This window comes from Carcharodon carcharias, chromosome 23, assembly GCF_017639515.1.
Source record: "Carcharodon carcharias isolate sCarCar2 chromosome 23, sCarCar2.pri, whole genome shotgun sequence".
NCBI classification, from domain to species: domain Eukaryota; kingdom Metazoa; phylum Chordata; class Chondrichthyes; order Lamniformes; family Lamnidae; genus Carcharodon; species Carcharodon carcharias.
The window spans coordinates 9,176,423-9,202,549 of NC_054489.1; the positions used below are offsets into that span (position 1 = coordinate 9,176,423).

The 26,127-nt window shown below is 41.3% G+C and overlaps 1 protein-coding gene across 1 annotated transcript; it reads right to left on the reverse strand.

The window, feature by feature from the left end:
• Positions 1-466: 466 nt before the first annotated feature.
• LOC121294011 (polycomb complex protein BMI-1-like) lies at positions 467-24,898 on the reverse strand. Its single transcript, XM_041217495.1, has 10 exons — positions 24,634-24,898; positions 14,749-14,877; positions 9,477-9,573; positions 8,900-8,955; positions 8,750-8,800; positions 7,972-8,080; positions 6,374-6,416; positions 4,286-4,384; positions 4,114-4,194; positions 467-2,301 (listed from the first exon to the last, which is right to left on the reverse strand). Exons 2-10 carry the CDS (start codon positions 14,858-14,860, stop codon positions 1,981-1,983), a joined length of 969 nt encoding a protein of 322 aa, XP_041073429.1. The 5' UTR covers positions 14,861-14,877; positions 24,634-24,898; the 3' UTR covers positions 467-1,980.
• Between the last annotated feature and the right edge of the window lie 1,229 nt (positions 24,899-26,127).

The following is a 26,127-nucleotide window of genomic DNA, read 5'->3' on the forward strand; positions in this document are numbered from 1 at the left end:
TAGACAGGGAGATATTCATCATATGTATTTCATGAGAAACATGTTGACCATATACATTGGACAAGTATTGCATTCTAATAGAAAGAAATTCAAGAATTTGCATTTCTATAGCGCCTTCACTACCTCGGAATTCTCCCAAAGCGCTTTACAGTCAACAAAGTACATTTTTTTAAAAAAAAAAGTCGCTATATAAATGCAGCAACTGATGCACCGACTGATGTTCACCTGGAAACGCAGAACAAGAAAAGCCTGTGATCTGACAATGTGAGAAAGTCGGGAAAATACAGTTGAGAGCGCAATCCTGCTCCAGTGAAGCTGGACGCTTACTTCAGCCGCTGATTGGCCTGCTGGTCATTTTCAACATCTTTTAAAAAATATATATATATTCCCTAGAAAACTTCAGGGCCAAACGGCGTACAACTTGCAAGCATTTATAATTACCAAATGAGGCAATATCGTGTTACCAGTGTCCATTCCTTTCAAAACTTTATTCAATATGTTTTTTTTGCTTTAGAAAATAAATGGATATTGTCATTATTTTAACCGAATAGCTGTCATACCGTTCTACAATCGAAAGGTTATTTTTAAACATGGGAAGGTGTTTATAATTAAAGTAAATAGGCTTCTAGAGTGATTTAATAGGTTTATCAAAACATAAAATAAAATTTATGAAACAATGTTCATTCTGAACTCATTTCCTTTGTGCTGTTTCGTCGTAGCAAATCGTTAGCAGGACAGACTTATCATTTCATTTCAGGCGTTTCGCTGACTCTCACACTTGTGTTTTATTTCTCTCTCTCTCAATAACACACACACACACACCCACCCCAGACTAAAAAAATGTAAGCATTGAAATGCTAGATTGTACAGTCGACTTCAATTAATTGAGTAAATGAAGAAAAAAACATCACAATTTGTATTAAGCAACCAAAACCAGTTTTTTGGAATTGTCTTACATTTTTGCATTGAATATTTGAACTGTTGGAGAAGGATGGAGGTGACCAGTGAACGCATTCTGGAAGAATTTCTTTCAGGGCTGAAGGTGAGTTGTTGAGAGATCCGGCTATATTTCTGTTAATTGAGATCAGAAATTTGTGGCTTCGCAACCATTGGTCAGCAAACGTTTTTCTCCCCCCCACAACTATCGTTAAAACCAAAAATTGGTGAAATAAAACGGCATAGTCTACTAGTTTAAAGTATGTACTGAATATGTTACCACAGACCCCAAAGCTGGAGTTAGAATATAAACTAGTCTCTAGGCCATTCTAAGTCCCATAAAGGTTTTAAAATGGGGTTCTCTACATAATGGTTTACATGTACACATGTCTCAGGTTTTTTGACTGTTTTATCGGACTAATACACACTGTCACATGTGAGAGAGAGAAAAATATCTTCCTCATACCAGGCAGAGGAAAGTTGTTTGCTTTGCATCTTCCAACACGTGACTCCTGGATCTGGTCAACTTTAATTGGCTACAACACCATCCATCTGAATGAGATTGAAAGTTAATCGCGATCACTTTGTCACAATACCAGTTTGAATACAATGTTCCCCTTTTAACAATTGTGACTCATGAGACTGGCTTTAAGGCAAAGTTTGAAATATACAGGGTTTAGAGAAAAAACACATCTACGCCTGATCTCTCAGTAAACACACGTGGCGACCAAATTGTATCCTGCGGTCCAATGCTCCTTCATTTAAGAGGAATCGACTGTACTCGACATCTGCAGTTAGAGGAAATGAACGGTGACACCCCAAAGTGGTTTGGGAGCCCATCGTGGAGATGTGTTCTGTCCGTTTACATTTACAAACCTGTGCAGGGAATACAAATGTTTCTGACAATACCCATATTGCTAAACAGAATATATATATTACATTTAATAAACGGCACAGGAGCCAGTTTGCGATGTTGGCCGCGCCGCGTTCAATATACAGGCGAGTCCCTTTCGTTTGTTGGTTGACATTCACTTGGTCCAGCTTTCAGCAGGAAGCAGGGGCTGCCGAGCCGTTAACAGTCACTTTGCGGCCTCTGCCGACAGATGGAGGCATCTGGTGACAGTTTGTGTTGCCGTTCACGATAGAGGCAGCTGCAACTGGATACTGCGGATTGGGAGACAGGGCCGGCGTGCCTGGGCTTGGCAGCGAAGAAGACGTGGAAGGGACCGCGGCTGGGCTGCCCTTGTCGCTCACTGAGTCACTCTCCGAGTTTATGCTGGTGTTAGCGAAGTCCTCGCTCGGGTGACTGAGTTTTAACCGTTTGCAGGCAGGCTGAACCTTGTACTTCAGAGGCAAAGGGCCATTCTACAAAGGAGTCACAACACAGAAACATTAAAGTGCATGCGGTTCGTAGTCAAATCAAACGATTGGAAATAATGTGCAGCACAATATAGACATTTGAATGTCGTCCTCTGAACTAGTCTTTCCCGAGAGGTCAAAACTTCAGAAGTCTACCTCTCAATCCGCCCCCACCACTCCTCCCCGTAAATAAAAGGCAAGATTTTTAAACCAGAGACCGCCACTACTTCCACCTATCCTACCTTGTCTCCTATTTTCTTTTCAATTCGGTTGTGTCCTTCACTCCGGGCCTTGGCCTTTCACACAGGATTATCGCAAAACCAGTGTTACTGTCCCGTTGAAAAGGCCAACTCTCACACCCGGCCCCTCATTACTCCCGAATCTCACAGCATTCTGTGCCCAAACAGCGAAAGATTTCCCAAAGCACTGTCAATAATTATAAAATGCCCGAATTTTCACTTACTCCTAAGTTAGCCTGTGCTCTTTGAACGGACGGGGCAAGCTTTTTGAGAAATCTCAGACAAGGGAGTGCAAAGGATCGCCTTATTTATACAGGTTTTATCCATACGCAAATATACACACTCCTGTGTGTTTGGCTTTCAATTATTGGGGGTGGAGGGGGGTGCGGGGTGGGGTGGGGGGGGGGTGGGGTAGTAGTTACAATTGCCTGAGTACCTTCTACATGTGGTGAAACCCGGTAATTAATCAGATTTGGGGCTTGAAGCTAACTGATCACAGCAAACACAGGGTAGAAAAATATGTTTTTATTTATTTCAGCGATCAATGTTGTAGGCATTGGGAAAATATACCTTTATTGTACTGCACTCATGTTGCTAATTAAATTACAAGCTGGGTTAGTATAATTTTAAACATTTGCATTGACAGTCAGAACAGCTGGCCAGGGTACGTAACAAGGTTAGCAACCAAACTAAACCCATGAGTCTTACTTATTTTTCCAAAATATGCAAGTTTAGAATTTAACATCTGCAAAAGATTTGTATGTTCTCTGAATTTAACATAGTTTGGTTGGGACAGAATCTGGAAAATATGAGAGCGTCTGTTTGGCATTTGGAAAGTGTTTTTAAAAAGTGCAAAGGATAAGTTCAGGTAACATATGCACCTGCACCTCTTGTATTGGCTCCACACCAGACATCTGGCCCCATAAAGTTCGGCAAATGAAATGAATAGATTCTCGCGGATTAGCACAGTACTCACTATGTAGGTAACCCGTTTATACAGTAAACAAATGAAAGCAAGATACGTGATGGAGATAGCTATTGGCACCCAGGTATAATCGTGCGGGTTAGAATGTTCCTATACCTGGATTCTCAACCTGGCTACAGGCCCAGGCCTACTGTTCACAAAAACAACTCCTTTCCTATCAATAGGGACTATACTCCAAGGACTGCAATATCCTCTTGTTCACGCCTGGGTGAACAGCTGAAACCTGGTTGGCTGTTTTTCTGTCTCAGATCACCCGAGGATTACCTGGAACAGGCGCCGCTGGGAATGCACAGAATTCATTACAAACAACTAAAACGGATTTATATGTTTGAGGAGCGTACGGTCACATCCGAGTTTTGCCAACGCATGAAATCGCAACCAATGCTCTTTTGGCAAATACACGAATTAAACCCCATCCACCCGTTCTCCTAATTGCCTATACTCAGCACACTTACACACACACACACACACACGTACATATACACATGCATACACACACAAACATGAGCTAGCATGTAGACGCGTACATACACGAGTGAGTTTCCTGGTACAATTTCACTGATTGCATATACCCATAACAAAATGCTTAATTACCCGTCTCCACGTATAGATATATGCTATATCCATAAGTGTGTAGTAATCTTTGAGGGGTTCGTCTTCATACATAACGTCAATCTAGAAATAAAATAGACAGATTTCAGCAAAGGTGAGAAACGGAAAGTAGATTTCAATGTTATTTGTTTTTTTTTTAAAGCTACAAACTTACTCGAAAATTGCTGGGAATATCCATTTTATTCCGTAGAAATTTTCCCAAATGCATCACCGTCATTGCAGCAGGACATCGCAGGTACCGTACACTGTTAGCCTAGGGAGGGAACATACACACACGGTGAGCACTCTGGGTGAGATAATGTTTTCGGCTGACAGATGCCCTCGGCCAATGAGGTGCGACTTCTGGTCTGATGATTGTCAAAGACAAATCTAAAGCTATTATTTTTGCCACTCGCTTTCAAGTTCACAAGGAAATGATATTTGGCAGGCCCGAAAAACACCGAGCTCATTATTCCTACCTGACTTTGGTCAGGTTTGCTAAATTTGTAATCAAAGTATAAGCAGCTTTACTTTTAAGAACATGGCGCCTATGAATAAAGATATCCATTATTGTTCTGCACCTTGTTCAACCAACCGAGCTCACTGCAGCAGCTGTCAAAGGTCAATAATATCACACCTTCACTAGAGGCACCTGTGACTCTGTGCTGAGAGTAACTGAACACTAATTAAAACATGTTCTTTTCAAATTGGAGTTGAAAAAAAACCCAGATAAACGTGAGGGTAAATGTACACACGCACTATTTTCAAAAGGAAACATTGTACAAGGTCCCAAAACAAATTAAAACCAATCTGGAGAATTGTATGGTCAACAAAAGAATAGGAAGCACATTTCTGAATCTCTCTCTCGTCCGCTCTCACTGTTCCTGACACCATTTACACACGGTGAAGACAAACTACTTTGTAACTAGCAAACGTGCGCTTCGTTTAGATCAGATAGTAACAGTGATTTGAGATTGTAACTTGCTTATAACACAATAGAGGGCTGTGGTTAATGTTTGATTTTGGGATATGACCAGCGCCTTGCACGAATATAGCCGGAAAATTACATACATGGAATTGCATAGTTTAATAAATCGTTGCAGTGGGTAGACACCTGTACTTCCGGCAAAGGGACAAGGGAACCCAATGGCAATGCTCAAAAGGGAAAAGTGCTGTCCAACTGTAGAGGCACTATCCACAACTTCGCTGCCTTGTTAGGACCAGGAAGCTTACAATGGAGGACTGAATTTGCGTTACGTTCAAACGTTGCAAGGTATTGCTTTTTAGACAAAGTGAACAAGGAAATAATAGACTGGAGGCCAAGAATCGATTCAGCGTTTGGCAACATTGAACACTGTAACTGAAGTAGTGGAGAAACAGTTCAGCCACTAGTCACAATTGTTTCAAACCCATAAAAAAGCCCTCAAAAGACTCAGTGCCGTTTTTACTAAATGCCTCTAGCATCTTAGCAACTCCATAATCTAAATCTAGCCATTATTTCCATTAGCGAAGTTTGAATCTGTCATGGAGGAGCCTCTCTGTCTCACGTCTAGCCAAATATTCATCATATCTGTTTAAATTGTACATCAACGATTGAAAATGGACAATGAAACTCTCGTCTAGGCCTAATCCTAAACTTTCTAATGTATGTTCGTCAGCTTTCACAGTTTAACTGTATAAGGTTAAGCTTCTTGTAATTAAATTATTAAGCGCATCTACAAGTGATTGATAGGAAAAAAAATTGGATAAATAGTTGAAGGGGCGGGGGAAATATCAGGGCCATGGGGAAAGATCAGGGGCGTAGGACTGACTGGATAGCTCTATCAGAGAGCTGGCACAGGCTCTATGGGCCGAATGGCTCCCTTTCGTGCTGAAAGATTCTATGATGTCGATGCTATTAATCAAATTTGCAGTCCTGGCTTTCTGACCTAATATTTAAAAAACCGCTACCATTGAAAGGATTTTCCGATCTTGGGTTAGTAGTTTAGACACTGCCAGCCGGAAGTGAGTTTATGAATATTTTACATGTCCGGAAGTATTCTGCTTACTTTCTAATATACGGACTGACACCCTGAAGGAAACGAAACCGGAGAAAAAGAGATTTTGCTAAATACAATTTAAAAAATGAACTCAAGCAAGAAGTTCAAGTCAAGAGAAATATCAATGTTTGACCCTAGCAACTGCACCCGCAGCACACCAAGCAACAACTAAACGTTACAATTTGATGCAATAGTTCAGACAAAAGCACTGCTAAGGAAATTACCTTGTCTGTGTCTTCAGTCTGTGGGGCTTCTTTCTTTTCTGATCTAGGACAAAACAAATAGGGACAGTTTGGGTTGACCATTTTTTTCAACAAAATAGGGAGATTTCAGAAACACTCCATTGTCGGTAAAGCGCTTTGAAAAATCCAGAAAAGTGCAAAAGAAATGCAAGCCCACCCTTTAATTAATTACAAGGTCATTACCTCTCATTCGATGTATAACCCCTTACTAACAGAAGAGAGAGCTCGCTAACTTTCTCATGGTTTGTGGAGTCACGTATTGTGTTCGGTTACAGTACCCTCGTCTCTCCCCAAAATAGTAACTGGAATGTTTCACACCTTTTCGAAAACAAAGGGAAGTTCGGCTCTTCAGAAACCACAGAGCAAAATAAATGGAATTTGTGTTAATTTGGGTAGAAACCCTATTGCCGTTGTTCGATATACTTAATCTCCAATATCCTGCCTTTCTGGCGAATGAAGGAGAAAATCGTAAAATGAAAAACTCTCAGCGGAAATCTAAGTGTCCTTGGGCTGTGAGGGACCGGAAAATAAATAGACTGCAGTGTTAATTAAATATATAATTTGTAAAGCAAAATAGTGACTGGAATAGAATCGATGAACGTGCAAATCCGGCAGTTTCGCCAAACTCTTGTAACTCACTTTCAGTAATTCCCTGCACCTAAATACAATGACTGTGACAGCACTTGTAAAAGTATGCATCGATGTTACGATATTTTCTAATTATGTCTACATTAATCTACAGTAGCAATTAATTAACAAATAGATATTTGAAGATGCATTGACTCAGGTGAATGCAGAAGATTCCCTGGTAGGAGTCAGAGAAGAACAGAGTTCTCTCTCATGTCCTGTCCAATATTCATCCCTCAACCAACATTACCAACACATTGAGCTGGTCGTTGTCAAGCTGTTGTTTGTATGATCATGTTGAATGCAAATTCATGCGTTTCTCGACATTATAACAGTGACTACCCCTTCAAAAGTACTTAATTACCTTTGTCCTGAGGCAAGGAAATGTGCTATGTAAATGCAGCTTCTTTCTTTCTACTGAATTACCGTGAAAGGGGTTCTTATACAAACCTTACATCTAATGTAAGGTGGAGCAGCCTGGTACAAATGCAACAGTTCCAATTATATAACATTAGAAATATGTTGGGACACAGGATAGACCAATTATTATCATGCAAGACCACTGCCCTCCCATTTTAAACAAGGAAAGTCGCAAACAGGCTATTGAGGCTAATAGATTGCAGCCTATGTGGTGACCAAGGCAAATAAAATTTAAAAATTGGGTGGGTATCTTTCATCAGATACCTCACAGCATCAGCATACTTTGCTTGTATTCCAACGTTTGAATTGTAACTCTTTTTCCTGTCATTTATAGGTCTGTCACTATACCGAAGGTTCTGTGGGTCTCTGGTTACTTGTTGAACGGTGTCAGTGTCACAATAATTCAAAGGGATAAATGTGCTTTTGTTCTGTAAATGTCAGTATAAAGCTATGAAAATTCATATTGCTGTTAATCCAGAAGATAATACTTGAGGGCGATTCAAATTAAAGGGAATAAACGTAATTCAACTTACTTGTTGCCTTCATAAAACTCTAAAGACAAACTAATGATTTCATCGTCTGTAATAATTCTTTTCTCTTCTTCTGTGACTTCCCCACGGTCTTCGTTTGAACCATTCGTGACTGTGTGGGGAGGAAGCAAAAACACATAAATGCTCAGTCATATACTGTAAGTTATAGTTACTGGGAAGATGTAGAACCCCTGTCAATTCCATTACTTGACCCCAAGTTTACAGAAACTCAAATATTTGGATATTAAAAATCAAACAAGAAGGACGATACATTCTCTGTTATCCTGTCATTGCAATTCCTCCTTAACACAACATCCTCTGTAGATTGGCAGCCAAGAAGAGCGGTTTATTTGAGGCCCCAGTGACCTACTTGGTTTCTGGGAAGTAGGTTTTTTTTTAAAGAGAAACGTTTAAAAATGAACCACTAAATATAACATTAAATATTTCAAATTACAGACAGAGTTATTCTGTAGAATGTTTGTCTGCATAGTTTGCGGAGCACTGTATTTGTTTGGGGACAGATTGAATAGGAAACTGACTTTTATGTGACCTCATCAACTAATATCGGAGCTGTCACATCCGCAGCGCAACGCAAGTGTAGGACAATCATTTCGCATTTATGAATTGCAAGTAGATGTTTACCGATTTATGCTTCCACAATTAGATTGAAGTTGACCATGTAGTTTGGAGATCTAAGGGGGCGGGGAAGTAATGTTTGGTTCTCAAGGCAGTATCAGATTTGCAGCCAACCATAATCCCCTATTTTCAAATAAACATTTACCATCTGCTGAGGGATGGGCCGCGTAGAAGTCTCTCCGCCTCTTCATCTCATCTGCAAAAGAAACAAAACCAGCAGAACACATTTAGGTCCAACATGCGCACAAGCGATCTGTTTTAAAAATGAAGGTAAGATGAAGGAAAAGGTGCCTACCTTTGAAAAGGCCCGGAACTAATTTATAAACTATGTCTTGTAATGTTTTATCGGCCCTGGAACAGAGAGAAAGACAATGGTTGAAAGTACATAGATGGCGATTCAAAAACACATCAAACATTTGACAAGTTTTCTAATAAACTTGAAGATATGAAATGTCAGAAGTCTTTGCAGCCCAGTCGATCGCATGGTTTGAGAGAAAATTAAATAAATGCCGCAAGAGGCAAAATATCATTGGTTCTGAGGAAAGAGCAGCTCCCACATACCCCATGTGCCGAGTGGTTTCCATCTGCGCCGGTTTTCTTTCGTGATCCTAGGTTAAACTATAACTTTCCACATCTTGCTGTCAATTCTTAAAAGTGTAAGTCGCCCCTCCGTTAATGGTAACAGGGAGGTTTATAACTCGCCTGTATTTTAAAAATCAGAATCAATGTTTTTTCCTGGACATGTGCTAAGGAATGGTTTGGATGAATAGACGGGAGTAATCACCCAATTTTTAATTCAGGAAAAGCACCCGAAGATTGATATTCCCAACTGCGGATCCCCGAAGAACAGAAGATGTGACAATAGGACTCACCTAATGCTAAGGAGGGGTCTAGTTTTGTGAACCTGCACATCACATATGGGACAATATTTGTTGGTCTCCAAATAGCGAACGATACAAGTTTTACAAACTGCAAGGGTTTAAACAAGAAAAAAGATAAGGGTTAGATAGACAATTTTATAAACTCGACAGTCTAAAGTATACTGACGTAACTTTAAATGTTTCTGATCAGTTCCTGTTAATGTTGAAGAGGTTGGCTTACAACTGTTGTATTTATTCCATTTCCTAGGTACTAATATAAAGTCATGTTATTCAGTTTTATAGATATCGTCCTATGTTTTTCATCCGAGCAATAGATTAGCAAAATACATTTGAACTTTTCTACTTGTTTATTATTTCGTATGGGCCGGGGAAGCAGTTCGACATCGAGGTTGATTATCCATTCAACGGCTTCAGCTGACGCAGTGTGAATGGATTCAGGGCAGAGGTTCAGTCTGTGGGCGGCCGTCTCACTCTGAGCTGTTCCTCATAATCCACTTGTGGAGCAAGTGTCCACATCTTCCCTGGCCCGTCCTCAAAGCGATTGAGGTTTGTCCAGATTTTCCGTGGACGGTTGAAGACAGTAAAAAAAAACCCACTGGAAATTCTTCTACAGGTACATCTAGCTAGGAATTTGCGTCAGAGCAGCGTGAATGGCATAATACAGAAACCTGGTAGATTTGAAGTGCAGCGATAGATATGTCGGGTTCATATTGGGGACATTCCTGGTTTTAAAAAAAATCCCCAGGCGTATAGAAACGGGAGGTTCAACTCCTCCTGCCTGTTCCCAGACAATGAGAACGTGGCTGATCAGTTGCTTAACTCCATCTACCCGCCTTGACTACTTAACCCTTAACACCGCTTACCTAACAAAACTATCAATCTCAGCTTTGAAGTTTGCAATTGACCTCCAGCCTCAAATACACTTTAGTGGAGAGAGTTCTACATTTCCACTACCCTCAAGCCTCTAATCAAAATTGAGAGGGAAAGTCCATTGTTGAATCAAATAACTCTTGGTTTAAATTTTGTTCTTTCCAGGGCCATGACGGTCTTCTTGTTTCTGTGTGTCTGAGGTTGTCTGTACCGATTCCTGATACAGATACAGGCCGCGATTGCTTAAAGTGGTGACAGACTACAGATCTGTAGTTTGATAGATTTGTTTAGCGGGAAATATAACACATGGAAACCGCAAAACTCCCCTACGGCAGCAGTAAAACCAATCCTTGTATCGTTTCTACAAAAACGAAATGATTGCGTAGCGAACGGCTGCCGTCATGACAACCCCACGCAAAGCAATGAACCCTGGAGTACCGCAAAGGCGCTAACACTCACTAGCTTTCAGATAAGTTAATAAACTCTTCAAGCTTTGCTCCTACGGTTTATAGCGTCACCTCAACCCCTCAATGAGCTACTGCTTCGCAACACACGCCAGTTTCTGTTCAATTTACACGTGACGATGGTTTAAAATGCTGACCATTCAGAAACTCAGTTTATTTAATTTATAAATTCATTATCTTTTATAAATTAATTTATCAATGAAGGCTGTCATGTTTGAAGATGTTCTGCGGATATTGAACAAGTCTGGGTCAAACTTAGAAATATATAAAGGCGAACAAGCTGTGATTTAGAAGTCTATGTTGCAGGATGCAGAATACAAATATTGAGTAAGTTAGCTTTGGGAGTTTTGTAATGCTCCTGCTTGTAGTTACCAGGAGGTCTGTTGACATGGTATGTCACGCTCGCCTGTCCTGCGCCATCCTCACACACCCACAGTAGCTCATCTGCAATCGCTCTGTGACATCCTTCATTCAGCTACGTTTAGGTCCACCCCTTCTTTCTGCTGCCCCCCACTTTGCTCTTTGGAAGAGGTCTCTGTAGCTTTTCAGCTCTGATCGAATGGCCGAAATATTGTCATTTTCTTTTCCGGATGTCACTTTTTAGATTTTTTTTCGCTCTTGCAATTTCAAGCACTTCTTCATTTGTCTGGTGGTCTGTATATGGAATTTTAAGCAAACCTCTCAGCATCCACATTTCAATGGCCTCTATTTCCTTCTACAGATCTTTATCTATTGTCCAGGTTTCAGAGGCATCAGGACAGTGGATAGAATGTAGGATCTTATGAGTTTTTCCCTTATTATGAGCTTGAGTTTTCTTGTTGTTAACACATTCTTCATCTTCACAAAATTACTTCTGGCTGTCTCTATCCTTCTGACTTTGAAATTGCATTTGGAATCTTCTTTTACTATTTGTCCTCAATAGACAAACTTAACTATTTGTTCCAGTGTGACACCATCCACTTCAATCTTCACTTCAGTTTCTCCTAATGTATTCCCTCTGACTGCCATCGTTTTTGTCTTTTTGATGTTCATTCTTAATCCATATTCTAAACTTCTAGATTTTACTTGATCTACAAAATTTTGTTGGGCCTCTTCTGATTCTACAAATAACGCTATGTCGTTCAGTATACCACAAGTCTGTTATGTTTCAGCTTCCAGTTCTTACCCCTGGAAGTACATCTAATTCGCTGAATATTTGTTCTGTGTATGGGCTGAATAATTTTGGGGACAATACACAGCCTTATCACACTATTCTTCACTTGAAGTATATCTGATTGTTCATCTTCTAGCCTGATGCTCATGTACTCAAAGCAATTTATAATAGTTTTCTACTTCTAGCCTGATGCTCACGTACACATGAAGCAATTTATAACCTTTTTATACTTTTTATAATCTGTACCAAAAGAAACTTTTTTATTACAAAAAACCCCTAAATGTGCAGAACAAGCTGAATAAGACAGAAGGGTTCAGACACAGATCTCTGTATGTTTTCTTCCTGGTAAAAAATGTAATTTTCACAGTATTAAATGAACATTTTTTGGGGTTTGATATAATTCCAGGACAATTAATTATTTTATTTGGAGATATATGTATTGTGATGTTAACTGTAATTGAGTCTTCATTGGAGAGCAAGTAAATAACAAAGTAAAGGGGTTTCAAAGGAAAAAAAAATCAATTTGCATTTCCAATAGTGCCTCAAAGTCTACATAGCCAATTAATTACTTTTTAGAGCCTATTCACTGCTGTTATGTGGGCAAATATAGAGAAAAATAAATAAACTGCATTTGATTGCAGATAGAACATGCAAAGACAATATTGTGAGGCATTCATCTGATTAAGAGGCTCAGAAGATCTACATAGAGGATGGGGCACAGCTGGAAGTGTTTGCAGGGATGCAATCTAATCATGGGGTTCAACTTTTTCCCAATGTGTAACACTGGACTTGTGTGAGCTATTACAAACTTGTAAATTATTTTGGAGTTAAGATTGTTTGCACAGGGATAAGGTTGGATAGCTGAACTTTTAACTGAATCTGATGGGTTCAGATGTTTTTACAAATGCAATAATGGGTAGTTAGGAGTAGATTCAAAATCAGTAATTTCAACTGTTTCATGTACAAAATATTGCACATTTACCATTGCTTACAAGACTCTAATGGAAACTAGGGGACCAGGAGGTTTATTAATAAATACCTAGCCTGTCTTACAAACCAGCAATATAATTGAAAGCAAATTAATTACATGAGAATAATAGATGATTGCAAATAGTTTTATTGTCTAAGATGGCTTTGAAACATTAATGTACTCAAGTGTGTTATTATTGTGGATAGTGGATTTATGAAAGTGGATACAGAATTATTATCCAATCAAAAGTCTGGAATTCCAAAATGGTCATCTAAATTCTGAGATTATGTTCCTGACTTCAATTAAAGAACTTGAGGAGATCATTTTTAGTTTTCAGTCTTTTTTTAATTGCACTGGAAATTGAGGTCAGTGACAATAAGACTGGTTTTGCAGTCCCCATTCTGTTGTATGATGTATGACTGTAACATAGTAGTCAAGTGTGCCAATAAATAATTCCAATCAATTGCTGGAATATGAATTTATGGTAATCAGCCTCTTCTGGATTGATTACAAATAGGGTTTAAGCGATATGAAATAATCTAGCAAATTAGCAATAAGTGATCAATTGCATTTTCAGCAAAATGGACTGAAGTTACAAGTATAAAACCTTACATTCGGAAAACAACTTCATAATTGTTACATAATTAAAATGTACTTTCCTCAAAAAATTAATTGGACAATTTCTGTTTTAAAAATAGTAATTGTCTGGCGTATATATTTAAAACATACAAGTGGATACAAGTTCTAATTCCAACAGTATTACCACTGTAAGGCTGAAATATGTTTTAATGAATTTGTGTGATCAAAAAGCTTTAATGAAATTGCAGCAAATCACTCATGATTGAAAACAACCTTATAGTAATTACTTTATGTTTTGTCTGTAACTTATGCATTAGCTAGATAGGAACAGATAGAGAAAAGCTGCGAGTTACCTTGTTGGGAGTAGGAGCTTTAACATAATGCAAGGATTACTATGACCTCAGCAACAAGCTGAACAAAGCTTCAGCTGTTCAGAGACGTCACATGAACCGTCAGATTGAGTTACAGCCTTTTCCTATTGCCTAGGTGCACGTTATATTTCAATCAAAGGTACTCGCGCCATTCATGAACCTTGGAGCGAGTTTGAGCAAGGACCAAAGGTCAAAGCTAAAGGGGCGCTAACGGGTATCACGGCGAAGTAAAACACCTGATTCTACTTGTGACACTCTGAGAGTGGCCATTTCCTTGTGAGATGGTGAATAGCGCGAGTACAATACTCCTGGGTTCCATCTGGTTCACGATTAGCAGGGTTGCGGGTTTTACTCAGCCACGAACAAAGACACCTACCTACTGATTATCAGGAGGGAATCAGATGAAGTGATAGGGCCTCGCGTGACAGGGACTGGCCCTGTTACATGTAGTTATTCACCCTCTACTAGCTGAAAACCTAAAGTCACGCGTCCGATTGAGTCTATTAGCGTCGAAAGAAAATAAAAAACAAGTATGTTTACATCCTTACAATCAAGCCAAACTCGACTTTTTCCGTGAAGGAGTTATGAAAAGAACCATAGAAAAGGTGCCAATTGTATGATGTCCTAAATTGTGACTGCAAAAGTAGCTAAATTTACCATTATGATTCATAACTAAAGAAAAATGCATGACAGTACAACTGCTGCAAACGTGTTTCAGAAACTCCTCACTTAACCTTCAAAATGCCATTCACCTGTAGCCGGCTGAAGGATAGTCTGAATAATTAGAAGACATCGACATGGTTTAGGCTTGAGGCTTAAGAGTTGACATAAACCAGCACAACTAAAATAAACTCACAAGAGTGTAGACATTCAATGATAGTTGTGGCGTCTATGAAATATCCCCCGCACAGGGCACACATCAAATGAGGATTCAGTTCTGTGATTTTGATCCGGGTGGTTCTGTGCATTTTAGCTGCAATGGACTCTGAAGAGGTAAGAAAAAAAAAGACATTAGTTGTTGGATTTGGGTTCGGGGAGTTGTAGTTCATGTAGAAGTTTAGTAACTCGTTCCAAAGAATTCAATTTTAATAAAAACACAGAAAGTATGACTTTCTAGCATCACTTTCATTTAGATTTCATCAGTAATTTCCCCATTAGCGCAATTCCTGAATTCCTAACATGGAGTACAAGTGTTGTTTGAGGAAACCGGACTGAGAAGCACGATAAATGAACAAACGCAATTAAATACCATAAAGAATCTGAGGATTGACTATATTACGATACAATTACTATACAACAACCGCCGGCTTTACCTCAAATGGGGAGGAAAAGTGGGCAGAAAAGGCCACAGATAAGCCTAAGAGATAAGGTGAAGTAAGCAAAAAGCAGAAGTGTTATCTTCGAGTCTTTAGAAAAGTATACTGTCACAATAGTTCGTCTACATTTTATGAAATGAACTGGCCCCTTAACTGACATAACATACAACAATCTCAACCCAGGATTGGAACCCAAGGAGACTGTAATACAACTACTCCTTACATTATGTAGTAGTGAGCTGGGTGCCATGCATTATTACAGATGCTAATAGCTGGAAGCTTAGATAATACCATGCAAAGCACCCCGCTGTTAATCAGAAAATATGACAGTAAGTAGATATTACAAAAACCGTGAGAAGACAGTATGGTTGAGGGAGGGCGTTACTGTGCGAACGTATTCTTCTTTGTACCACTGAATTCAGCAAAAGAATGACAAAGTTGTCTTTGAGAAGTTAACGCTTTTCATTATTACATCAGAAACTCAGGAATCGATCTTCCTTTTGGGAGGTTACACAAGCTCAACTGGCTAACATTTGAAGAGCAACACAATATTCTAAATTAAAATGTTCCAGTCTATAGAATTGTGTTGAAACTGGAGACGGGCTGAAAGAATTGTTGCTGGCATGCTTCAGTTCTGATGAAGAGACATACGGACTCGAAACGTTAACTCTGTCCTCCTCTCCACAGATGCTCTCAGAACTGCTGAGTTTTTCCAGCATTTTTTTTTCTTTTGCTGCCATGCTGTTCAGTGGAAGAGTAAGCAAGTCCACATGGAGCATACTCACAATATCCCCACGTCTAATGAACAGGCTTATTTCTTCTCCAATATGTTTTAGTGTGGAGCTTTTTATCATGCTTTGCAACAAGGCTAAAGTTTAGATTTTGTAAAATGCCATTTGAGAAAACAAACTTATATCTGCAGCATATCTTAGAAAGATTTCATATGGTTGTGAAGAATAGTGTTGGGTAGCTAGCATTTTACAAACAGACATTGAGAATTGTTGAATTACATCTATCGGTCTTAAGCACTTGGGAAAGACAAAGTTCAATTGGTTTCTTCAATGCTTGCGACACTCTCTAGTTGAACAATTGGAAGTGAAAGAACATGTGCTTTAGCAAGCTGACTCCACATGGGGTATCTGAGGTCCCAATCTTAAACCTTACATCGAATGAGTGACACATTTCTCTACATCACTGTCTTACCCTACAACAAACGCCAGCTTTACCTCAAGTGCCATTTTTTTATATGTAGACGCGGTTACCAAGCAACTGTCTTAAAAGGTGGATATAAATAGCAATGTGTGTATCCAATCCTATACTTAACACATGTTCTCAAACACTCCATCGCATAAAGAGGAGGCCTGACTACTTTGAAAAGTTGAACATGCTGGAAAAATATGAGTCCAAAGCTTGTTTTCCTTTGTAATCAACTGTGCGCATGCCTGTTGGTGTGTGTGTGGCCTCTAATCATCTCTCAAAAAAGAAAGGGAGTGATTATATGACAGATGAATAGTGCAGTAGGGATCCTCACATGTGATACCTACCCTTAAAACATGAACAGTAAATGTTTTTTCTGGGGGATGGGGATGGAGGTGGGGGTGGGGTGGGGGGATGGCAGGTGGGCGCTTGGGTGCTTTCATTGTGAATAAAACAAACTATGTTAGCAACGAGAGCATTCATTCTACTGTTTAGCATGTGACATACTCGTTCAAATGTTAAGAAATATACATCCATCACTCGTTGCTGTTTAGCTTGAATTACTTAAAGCAGGGAGCTCGGCAGCTTTAGACAGAAGCTTCAGTACCGGTCACAGTGGCAAAGGTGCAATGGGTCCAGGTGCAACCCAGTATGATGCGATCAGCACTGGTAAACGAGAGGCTCCTCTCGAGTCGACTCAATGTACCAAATGGCACCGTTTTAAGACCAGGGCGAAAGATGCAGATGGAACGCGCAAGCAAGAGGCACTTCTCAAACTGGGGGGAAACACCGTCAGCTCTCTTTTGTTGCCTTCTGCACAGTGACTGACATCGATTATGGTAAGGCACTATTGCAATCAGAAAATATCGAGCGCTTACTGCAACAGAGGTCGTGATACAAACTCGCCACTGGATTACCAAGAGAAAGGCGGGGCCGGTATCGCATTTTAGAGGTTATGTAATGCTTTTACGGCATAATTGTCTTTACTTGACTACAGACATATTTTTAGCGAGCGATTCCAAAACTTTAAGGGGATGGGAAAGGGCAAAAAAAGGTCTGAAAATCACAGGCTTATAAATATTCATTCATTTATCATACAGTTGAATTAGATTGTCAATCATATATCACACACGTAGAGACACAGTATATGAGTTTGAAACCGTCATGGGGACGAGTGAGGCGCCGGGAGTTACAGCTTTCTGAAAGCAGGTAGCGGATATGTCACATTCTGTCCGAGATCGATTTGTATGGAACCGGTACAGAGAACGGTGCCAGTGAATCGTCTGGGAAAGAATCTGGTACATGTTGCAAGGAATATGTCAATGAAACACACACATATACACATACATCTGTAAACACCAATGGACACTCCGTTCATATCACATCTCTGCCAATCTACTCGAGATGTTATTTTCACTTGAGCAAGGTCAGCCTCTTCCGTTCGCAAAGCTGAGCGGCCTTCACCGGGAGCTGGGCGGTTGCCCGGTTACACACACAGGTAGTTGCCCACATACTACATCTGACAGATTAGATTGCAGGACCTGCGCGGCGTTTTCAGGGTGGAAGAAACGATTCCGACAGCGAGAATACACATTTCGATAGCGAGGGAAGGAGATTGCGATGTAAATATACGGGATCGACGCGGGTTGCTGTATTCGATCCCAATATAATCTCGCCTTCTGATTTACCTGTCCGCGCTTCCCAATCCCCTGGAGCGTACAGTACTAGACCGGGTAAACATACGGTAACCAGTAAACACGATACTCCTGCGCATACTATCTGGGATTTTCCTAATCCCGTCGTATATATGATCTGCTCTGCAATACATGCACCCGTCCCTTCAGCAGATTGCTGACCACGAATAGTTACCAAGCCCCCTCGCTCCTCTCGCTTTCACTCACTGTTTTACTTGGAAACCATTCTCTGTCCGTCGTTCTTTTTCTACCTCTGTCCGCCTCCCCCCGCCACCCAACACGCATCCCCCCCCCCCACACACACACACGCGCGCGCGCGCGTTTTCATATCTATTGGTCCATACAAAATCAGATAAATGATCCGATGAACATTTAGCCTGCAATTCATTATGTTGACTATTGCTGCGTGGGGCACATACACAGTCGCTTAAATCGATGCTGGAGAAAGTTAATATCGCTTTGAAAATGCACCATCACACCCCCGCGGCCGGCGGGTGAAACTGCCACGCAAAAAAAAAATGTATATGAAAAAAATGAAGATAAATAAAACGCTAAAGCAGCAGTCCTTCAAAAATATTTTTTAAAGGAAAATAAACAAGGACATAACATAGGATTTTAGGTGTGATGACATGGATAGTAGCTAAAGTCCCCACTTCTGGTTACTATAGCGTCCGTCGTTACACTTCGTAAGATGTCCCCCTACCAAAAATAGATTGTAAATAAAACAAATAGACAAACGAGTGGAGAAATCACCTAGCTGTAGCTAACACCCAAATCAGCCCTTTGTAGTCCATTTTGGGAATCGACACTAATAAAAGCAAAATGCTGTGGATGCTGGAAATCTGAAATAAAAACAGAAAATGCTGGAAAACCTCAGCAGCTCTAACAGTATCTGTGGAGAGGGAAACAGATGCTGCCAGACCTACCGAGTTTTTCCAGCATTTTCTGTTTTTTATTATTGGGAATCGACACAAAGTGGATTCAAGATGCAAATTAGTTGAGAGGATCATCAGCCTCCACTGTATGTGAGTCTGTATGAGTGTGTGTTTGAGTCTGATGGTGTTTGAGAGCGGTTGAGAGTGTGTGGGTATGTGTGTGTGTCTGTGTTTTTGGCTGTGTGTAAATCTTTTTGTGTGTGAATGCTTGAGGTGTGCCTGTGTTTGAATATATAGGTATTTAAATGGTGTGTGTTAGTTTGTGTGAGTGTAAGTGTGTGTGCGCGCGTGTGTTTGAGTGTGTCTGTGTATGTGTGCGTGTTTGTTTGTAAGCGTGAGAGTGTGTTTGGGTGTTTGTGTGAGTGTGTATGTTTGAGTGAGTGGCTTTGAGTGTGTGTATGTGTTTGAGTGTATCTGCATGTATAGAATCTGCAGATGACGCTCTTGGTCATCCACGTGACTGAATTACGTTGAAATACCTTTTATTGCAATTGGAATCAGATGTACAGTTTGACCCACCAACCGACTGACTTACTGACTGACTGTGCTGCTGCATTTACCGGTACCGGCGGGGAGGTGCATCCTGCTATTTACCTGTATTGTGGGCGTTGGTTGAATCAAGCTTGTAACCGGGCAAAGAAAAGAATGATTCCATCAGTTCTGCTAAAACCACACTCTAGAGTTTAATAAATGATACATTTCTCCGGTAGTTCATTTGAAAACCGATTGTCTCCGGAATTGGGGAGGGGGTCAGCCAGGAAACTGTTATCCTCAAAAAAAGTCAGTTGCAACACAGCATGATCCAGAGGTTGGAAGAAACAGCTGTTGACGGAGATGTGAAGTAAACAAAAGTCTGTGTTTGTCTTGTTTTTGGTTAACTCCTGCAGATTGAAAGTAATTGACAAGCATTGCTCGATTATTTTTAAGGGCAGTGATTTATCTGATGGAAGTTACCAAACAGAAGGACTCTCCCGGGATTATAAATTCAGAGGTTTTAGCGGATGCAGATTACATTACAAGTGACATTCCCTTCGCCCTGCTTCTCCCCACCCACGCACCTCCCCACCGCCCCCGCGCCCACCCCCACCCCCACCCCCACCGCCATCTTCCAAGAATGGATCTCAGTAAACACTCGCTATTAGATCTCTGGCCAGCGGTAGGACATTCAAAGGTTGGAGGTCACAGCGCTTCGACTGCGTGTTCCTGTCAGAGTCAACACACTTCTTAACTCTCGCGGTGGATTAGATTTCTTGCCTATGCAACGCTGCAAAACTACTACAAGCAGCAAGGGATCAGCTGCCCTTTCCTGATCATTAATGCGATCGGACCTGTCGCAAATTTATTGCAGTAACAAAAACAAACCAAACTCTGTTTCACAAAAAGTTGCACTCCAGCTCAGGGATTGTTTCTTTTAAGCTGGTTGATGTTTATTTACATCAAGGTGCGTTTCCAGTGAGTACAAATTTTACCAAATTCAACCTTTTGGAATCTCTCACCATCACGCAGTAAGCTAATACAAATTCAGTCTATCTCACAGTATTGGCTGGTTGTTCGTCTTCTTCCCAATAACGCCATTTAAATCTATACATGAAATTGCAACAATATGTCAGCTACATTACATGCACAGTAACAACAATGGTGGCTTCTATCTGACATCTTCTATACAAAAGTTTTGTTCCCTAAATTAAGGCAACTTGATTGTCTGAGTCTCTAGTTTCTTTAAATGCAGAGTGGATTGGTGGCTGCTGCAGCAGCGAGCTGCTGTGCGAATGTGTCATGTGTGTCTCCTTTATCGATAAGGCCGCACAGAAACATGCACAGTCAGACCCTGAATCAGAGCATCTCGACTCCTCCAAGTAAACCATGTGGGCCTTACGATGGAGTTGATACTAGTCAGAGAAATCATTGCAACAGATTGGGACTTTTAAACAGCTTGCCTTGTTAGAGGGATGTGTATCACAAATAGTCTTAAAGAAACTCAACCTGGGTCGCTATTACAGATGTCTGTAGAAAGTGTTAACTATGGAGTTCTAAAATCTATGACTTGTGATGTTCCCCACAGCTGTTCGGGCCTACTACAGTGTTTACAACGGAGATGGGAAGTCCCCCTACGTTTCATTCCTTGTCCTCTCTGACCCATGAACTTGCTTTTCAGTGCAAGGGCAACCCATAGTTTGGAACTGCGCAGCCTGGTGGGATGGTGGGAGTCGCAATAAATTAAAGTTCGACCCGATTTTGCCACTTTCAAACTATTTTGATAAACTCCAGCTCAATAATTGTTAACCTGTTATTGCGATAATGTTGATAATATATTTGCCGACAACAGTTCATAATTTTTCTTTAAAAGCACAAGTTATTAGAATAAAATCAATGTCTACATTATGCTTGATACAGGTGGATAAAAGATCAAATGTATATAATTATATGATTGTTTTAAAAGTTGAATGTTTCAGTAATGAACTGCACGAGGCCCAATTTAATCCTATGACCAACCCGCAGAATAATTTGTGTTGCCAATTGTACGGGTTGCCGAAAGTGTCAGAAGGTAGTTGGTTGCCTTTTGACTAGCCTACGTGTGATTTCATTTCGACAATAAAACCCCAAGTTTATGTTTCATTCACTTTCACCAAAGCGTCATTGCAACGGCCTCACAAGCGGCAGATCTTGCTTAAAGGAGAGTGGCGGGAAAGAAATCAGAGAGAGGCCCTTTAAATAATAAACTCAAACACCTACAGAAACAGATCCACGGTTTAATATGGCAAGCGGTGATACTCCATCAATGTGTGTCATTTACAGTCACTGAAACCAAGAAAGTCAAGCGATGGGAGGTGTTATTCTGGGTGTGCTGGAGAATGAGAAATTCCAGTTGTCAGGAATCCGTTAGCTACATATGAAATATTTATTGCCTTTATATGTTTAGCAGATAACTCTGCGTGGCCGCGTTACCTCCAGTCCGTTAAATGCTGTGTAACTTTAGCTCCAAATCGGTTTTCACTTCTGTAGTTTTCCTTGATTGTCATGATGAGTTATTTATTGTCGGGCAAAAACCCTGACCGAGGAAGGGCTTCGGTCACCGGTACCGACCCCACACCCGCTGTCAGGCAAATAATGCGAGTCGGCAGCGCTCAATATTCCAATAACTCTCAGCTCAATGCAACAACAGAAACGACACGTTGGTACGATTCACGTGAAACAACACTCACTGAATGTATCGGGTAATTAACAGCAGCGTGGCTACTAGAACAGCAATGGTTGGAACCCGGATATACTATACACCAAACACGTGATTTTTGTCAAGATTTTTGTTTTTTTTAGAGAGCGAAATCACATGGCTTTCGGTAATGGGAGACATCGGGACGTGTCACATAGTAAAAATACAGATCAGACTGTTACTTCCTCCAAAATGCGCACACATCATTAACTCGTTCCTCAACACGTAATATTAGTTCTCATCATCATCTGGGGGAGGGGTGGGAAAGGTAGGGTGGGGTGGGGTGGGGGGGGGGGGGGCAGTGAGAATAACATCAGCAATTTTCACCTTGCACCCGACAACATAGCAACCCCGCCCAGCGTTTCTAAGCAATTTACAGCCGAGTTTGGCTTGTTAGTAATTTCCCTGCCCATGCCCGGTCTGGACTGACAATTCCCGTAACTTAGACCCGACTCGCCCTCTCTCCTGGTTCATGTGTCAATCGCCGATGAACTATTCTGTGTACTTCTGCCCTGATATGATTTCCATTGCGCGGGGGGATTAGGTGGGTGGGTGGGTGGCTCTATGTGGAACTGCAGAGAAAGGCGCGTGTTCCTCGTAACGAGACATAAACACGTAAACACAATCACTTACTACAGCCTCCATCGCAAATCTGAACCCGCGTACCCTCTGAAAAAATATACATTAAAAACAAACGCATGTGCATGTGGATTCTGAACTCGAAGCCGCACCAGATCTCCATCCAGTTCCACCTTCCCCTCAAAGATAAATATTCCCCGTTTCAAAAAGATAAAACTATTCTCGTCCTCACTTCACGCCCAGTTTCAGTTTTTAATTATAGTTCTCTGCTGTTGTTACAAACTGACTGGGGAAGTGTCACTGCCGAAATCAGACTTTAAAATATATTTATATATTTTTTAAAAAAACACCGAGGAAACTTAACATAACTCGTGTTACCACGCCTGACAAGACCTTCACAAAGCATGACATTAACTTCACAAAGCGCAAACTACCACCAGATTAAAATTCAATTTCATACCGTCTCCCAGGTTACAGTTACTGAGTTCACATCTTAATATTTCAATTTTATCTGCAAATTTTCACACAGATACACTCTTGTATTTGGCTTTAAGGTATAAGCAAAATTTAAAAGGTGCAAATCTCGGAAAGGTTTACAGTGTCTAAACTACATGCATCAGAGGCGCAAAAAAAAACAAGCTTTCAGTCCAAAACACACAACACGCGCGTTAAAAAGGCGATTCAATATAGTTTCGTTATAACCAACCGGGGCTAGATCTTTGCAACCGCTTTGCATTTCGACACAGCCTCCTTGTTCTGTGCGGATCTGTGCCGAACACAAGCTGTTCTGAGTCCTTCACGCACACACACACACACCACAAATAAAAATAAAGGATAAATGAAGCCAGTGTCTCTCTCTCTCTCTCTCTCTCTATACTTCCCTCCTCCTTGACCCAGGTATCTAACAAGACTGGAAAGATTCAGATCACGGCAGCCGCCGTGACAAACCCGGTTTGTAACAGGCGAGAAAGCTTCCCCGACTTGCAAGTATTTCAGGATAGGACCCGGGCGAAATAAGTTCGTAAAACCCCCGGGTTCAGGCGGACCGTCACAGGACTCTCGCAGTGACAATCTGCACAGTGTGCAGATTGCGATTCTATAAAATCGTGCCGCTGAGACCCGAGATAAAGTTTAAATCGTGGGCAATATTTGGGTGACCACATTTTTCTCAACGCACGAGGCTCCCCGACCCGGACGGAGCGCGTTTTCGAAGGCTCTCTTCGGTGATTCGAAAGCAAACCGGAGTCCAAAGTGAGCAAGGATCAGAAGCTAAGAGTGTGACCTTTCGAGCCGTGCCGGGCTGGTGTGGCTGGGGTTAGAGAAAGCAGCGATTTCTAACTTAATTCGGCGTTGAGAGAGGAAAAGTGCCCCGGCGTCTGGAAACTCACCACTGTTAAAAAGGGTAGAGAGAGAGAGAGAGAGAGAGAAGAGAGAGAGAGAGAGAGAGATCGGGCAGGCAGGAGCGAAGCACTCGGCACAGGGACCCAACTCCAATTCTGCAACAAATGGGAGCACCGAGTGCCGGCTGATCAGCCCGACTGGGAGACGGAGGGAACGCCTGGGGTCAGCCTGAGCGGCCGGGGCCAGAACGGGCACCGGGGCAACGAAGACAATCGGCAGAAACAATGAAAAGTAGCAGATCGGTGGAATTGAATTCAAGGCAAGCGGCCATCTTGAAATAGAAACAGCAATAGGGATGTCAACCGATCTCGCACCACTAATTTCGTTCAACTAAAGACATCTGCCGGACCCAGAGCCCGGTCTCCCAGGCTGGTCGGAAAGTAGAATATTTTTTAAAGCGATCCCTACCTGGTCGTCGGCCCCCCGCCGTCTCTCGTGCGACTAATCGAGCGAAGAAACAGTGTTTGGCTGGAGCTGTTACTACAGACTCCTCACACAAAATGGCTTTTTTTTCAGCTCCTGATCGACCGCCCCGTTTGGTCACGTGGGTTCATTCCTTCAGGGTGTCCAGAGGCAGAAATACTGACTGAGAGAAAGACAGAGACAGACACAGGCGGACAGACAAGAGGGACAGACACAGGGGGAGACACAGAGGCAGAGACACAGCGAGCGAGTGGGAAAAGGCTGAGGCCACAGAGACAGAGGGAGACCCACAGACACACCCACACATAGACACACACACACATACACACACACACATACACACGCAGAGGGAGAGAAACTGTGAGGGGGGAAAAAAGCCTGAGAGAGACAGAGACACAGACTGGAACAGAGGGATCCGAACTGAGAGAGACACACACAGCGAGCGAAACATTGACTGAGGGAGAGACACAGAGAGACAGAGCGGAAGAGGAGGGAGGTTGTGGTGGGGAGCAGTTACCAGCAGTTTTTAAAAGGGTCAAAGATTAAAATGTAACAATTTTAAAAATAGAGCGCATTATATATTACACACCAATACTTAATAAAAAGGAAAAATGAGTTAGTTGCTCTTGTATTGTGTGAGTATTATTCACTTCAGCATTACAAGTGGTTTGGGACATGTAGATTATTAATTAGGTCTTTGAATTTAGGGGGTGGGGGTGTACCTGCTTTTTGTTTTCTGGCTCGGTTGAACTATACGCTGCCCTTAACATAGCAAGAATTACAGGCCAGGATTCAACCTAAATTGCAGGTTGTATTTTTTAAACACTGTGGATACATACGGCAGCATTTACAACGCATGGAATTATAAATAATTATAAAAATCTGAATTGCACAGAACCGGCACTGTCTTCATTTATTGCAGCCACGCTACAATAACTGGGCATTTCATTTCAAAGTTTGCCTGTGAATATTTGTATTAATATTTTATTCCACCTCAGATTGTTTTTTTTTAAAATCAACTGCGGGCGGTCCCTTAGCAATATATAAAAGGACATGCAAATGCTCTCAAAGGTAGCTGACCGAATAATACACAACGTGCCGATAATTAAACAATTATTTCTGATTTTTCATTTTTGGCTCTGGGGCCGTAGCCCAGACCGATCCAAGCCAATTTCTGGTCGGAAATACTTACGATCGAGTTAGCAGTTTTACCATGCGGAAGTTGAGAGTTTTAGGACGCCACAAGTCAACTTCTAGTCTACCACTGCTATGTTGTATATTTCTATGATGTATATGGTATTGTGCTTGGAGAGAGCGCGCGAAAAAGACTCAGCCTGTTCCATGCAAGTTTCATACTTTACACCAAAGGAGATGGGGGGAGGGGAGGGGGTGCGGGGGGGTGCTGGTGGTGGGGGTGGGTGGGAGTAGAAAACCTTGCGAAATGTGTTAGCTAGCCCAGGATTCCAAAAAAAATCATGG

Bases quoted from the DNA above. Each gene is read 5' to 3' on its own strand.
- LOC121294011 (XM_041217495.1), bottom strand. From the start codon at position 14,860: ATGCACAGAACCACCCGGATCAAAATCACAGAACTGAATCCTCATTTG. The intron at 8,956-9,476 runs GTGAGTCCTATT...TCTCTGTTCCAG, and splicing joins AGACCCCTCCTTAGCATTAG to GGCCGATAAAACATTACAAG. The intron at 8,801-8,899 runs GTAGGCACCTTT...TTTCTTTTGCAG, and splicing joins AGTTCCGGGCCTTTTCAAAG to ATGAGATGAAGAGGCGGAGA.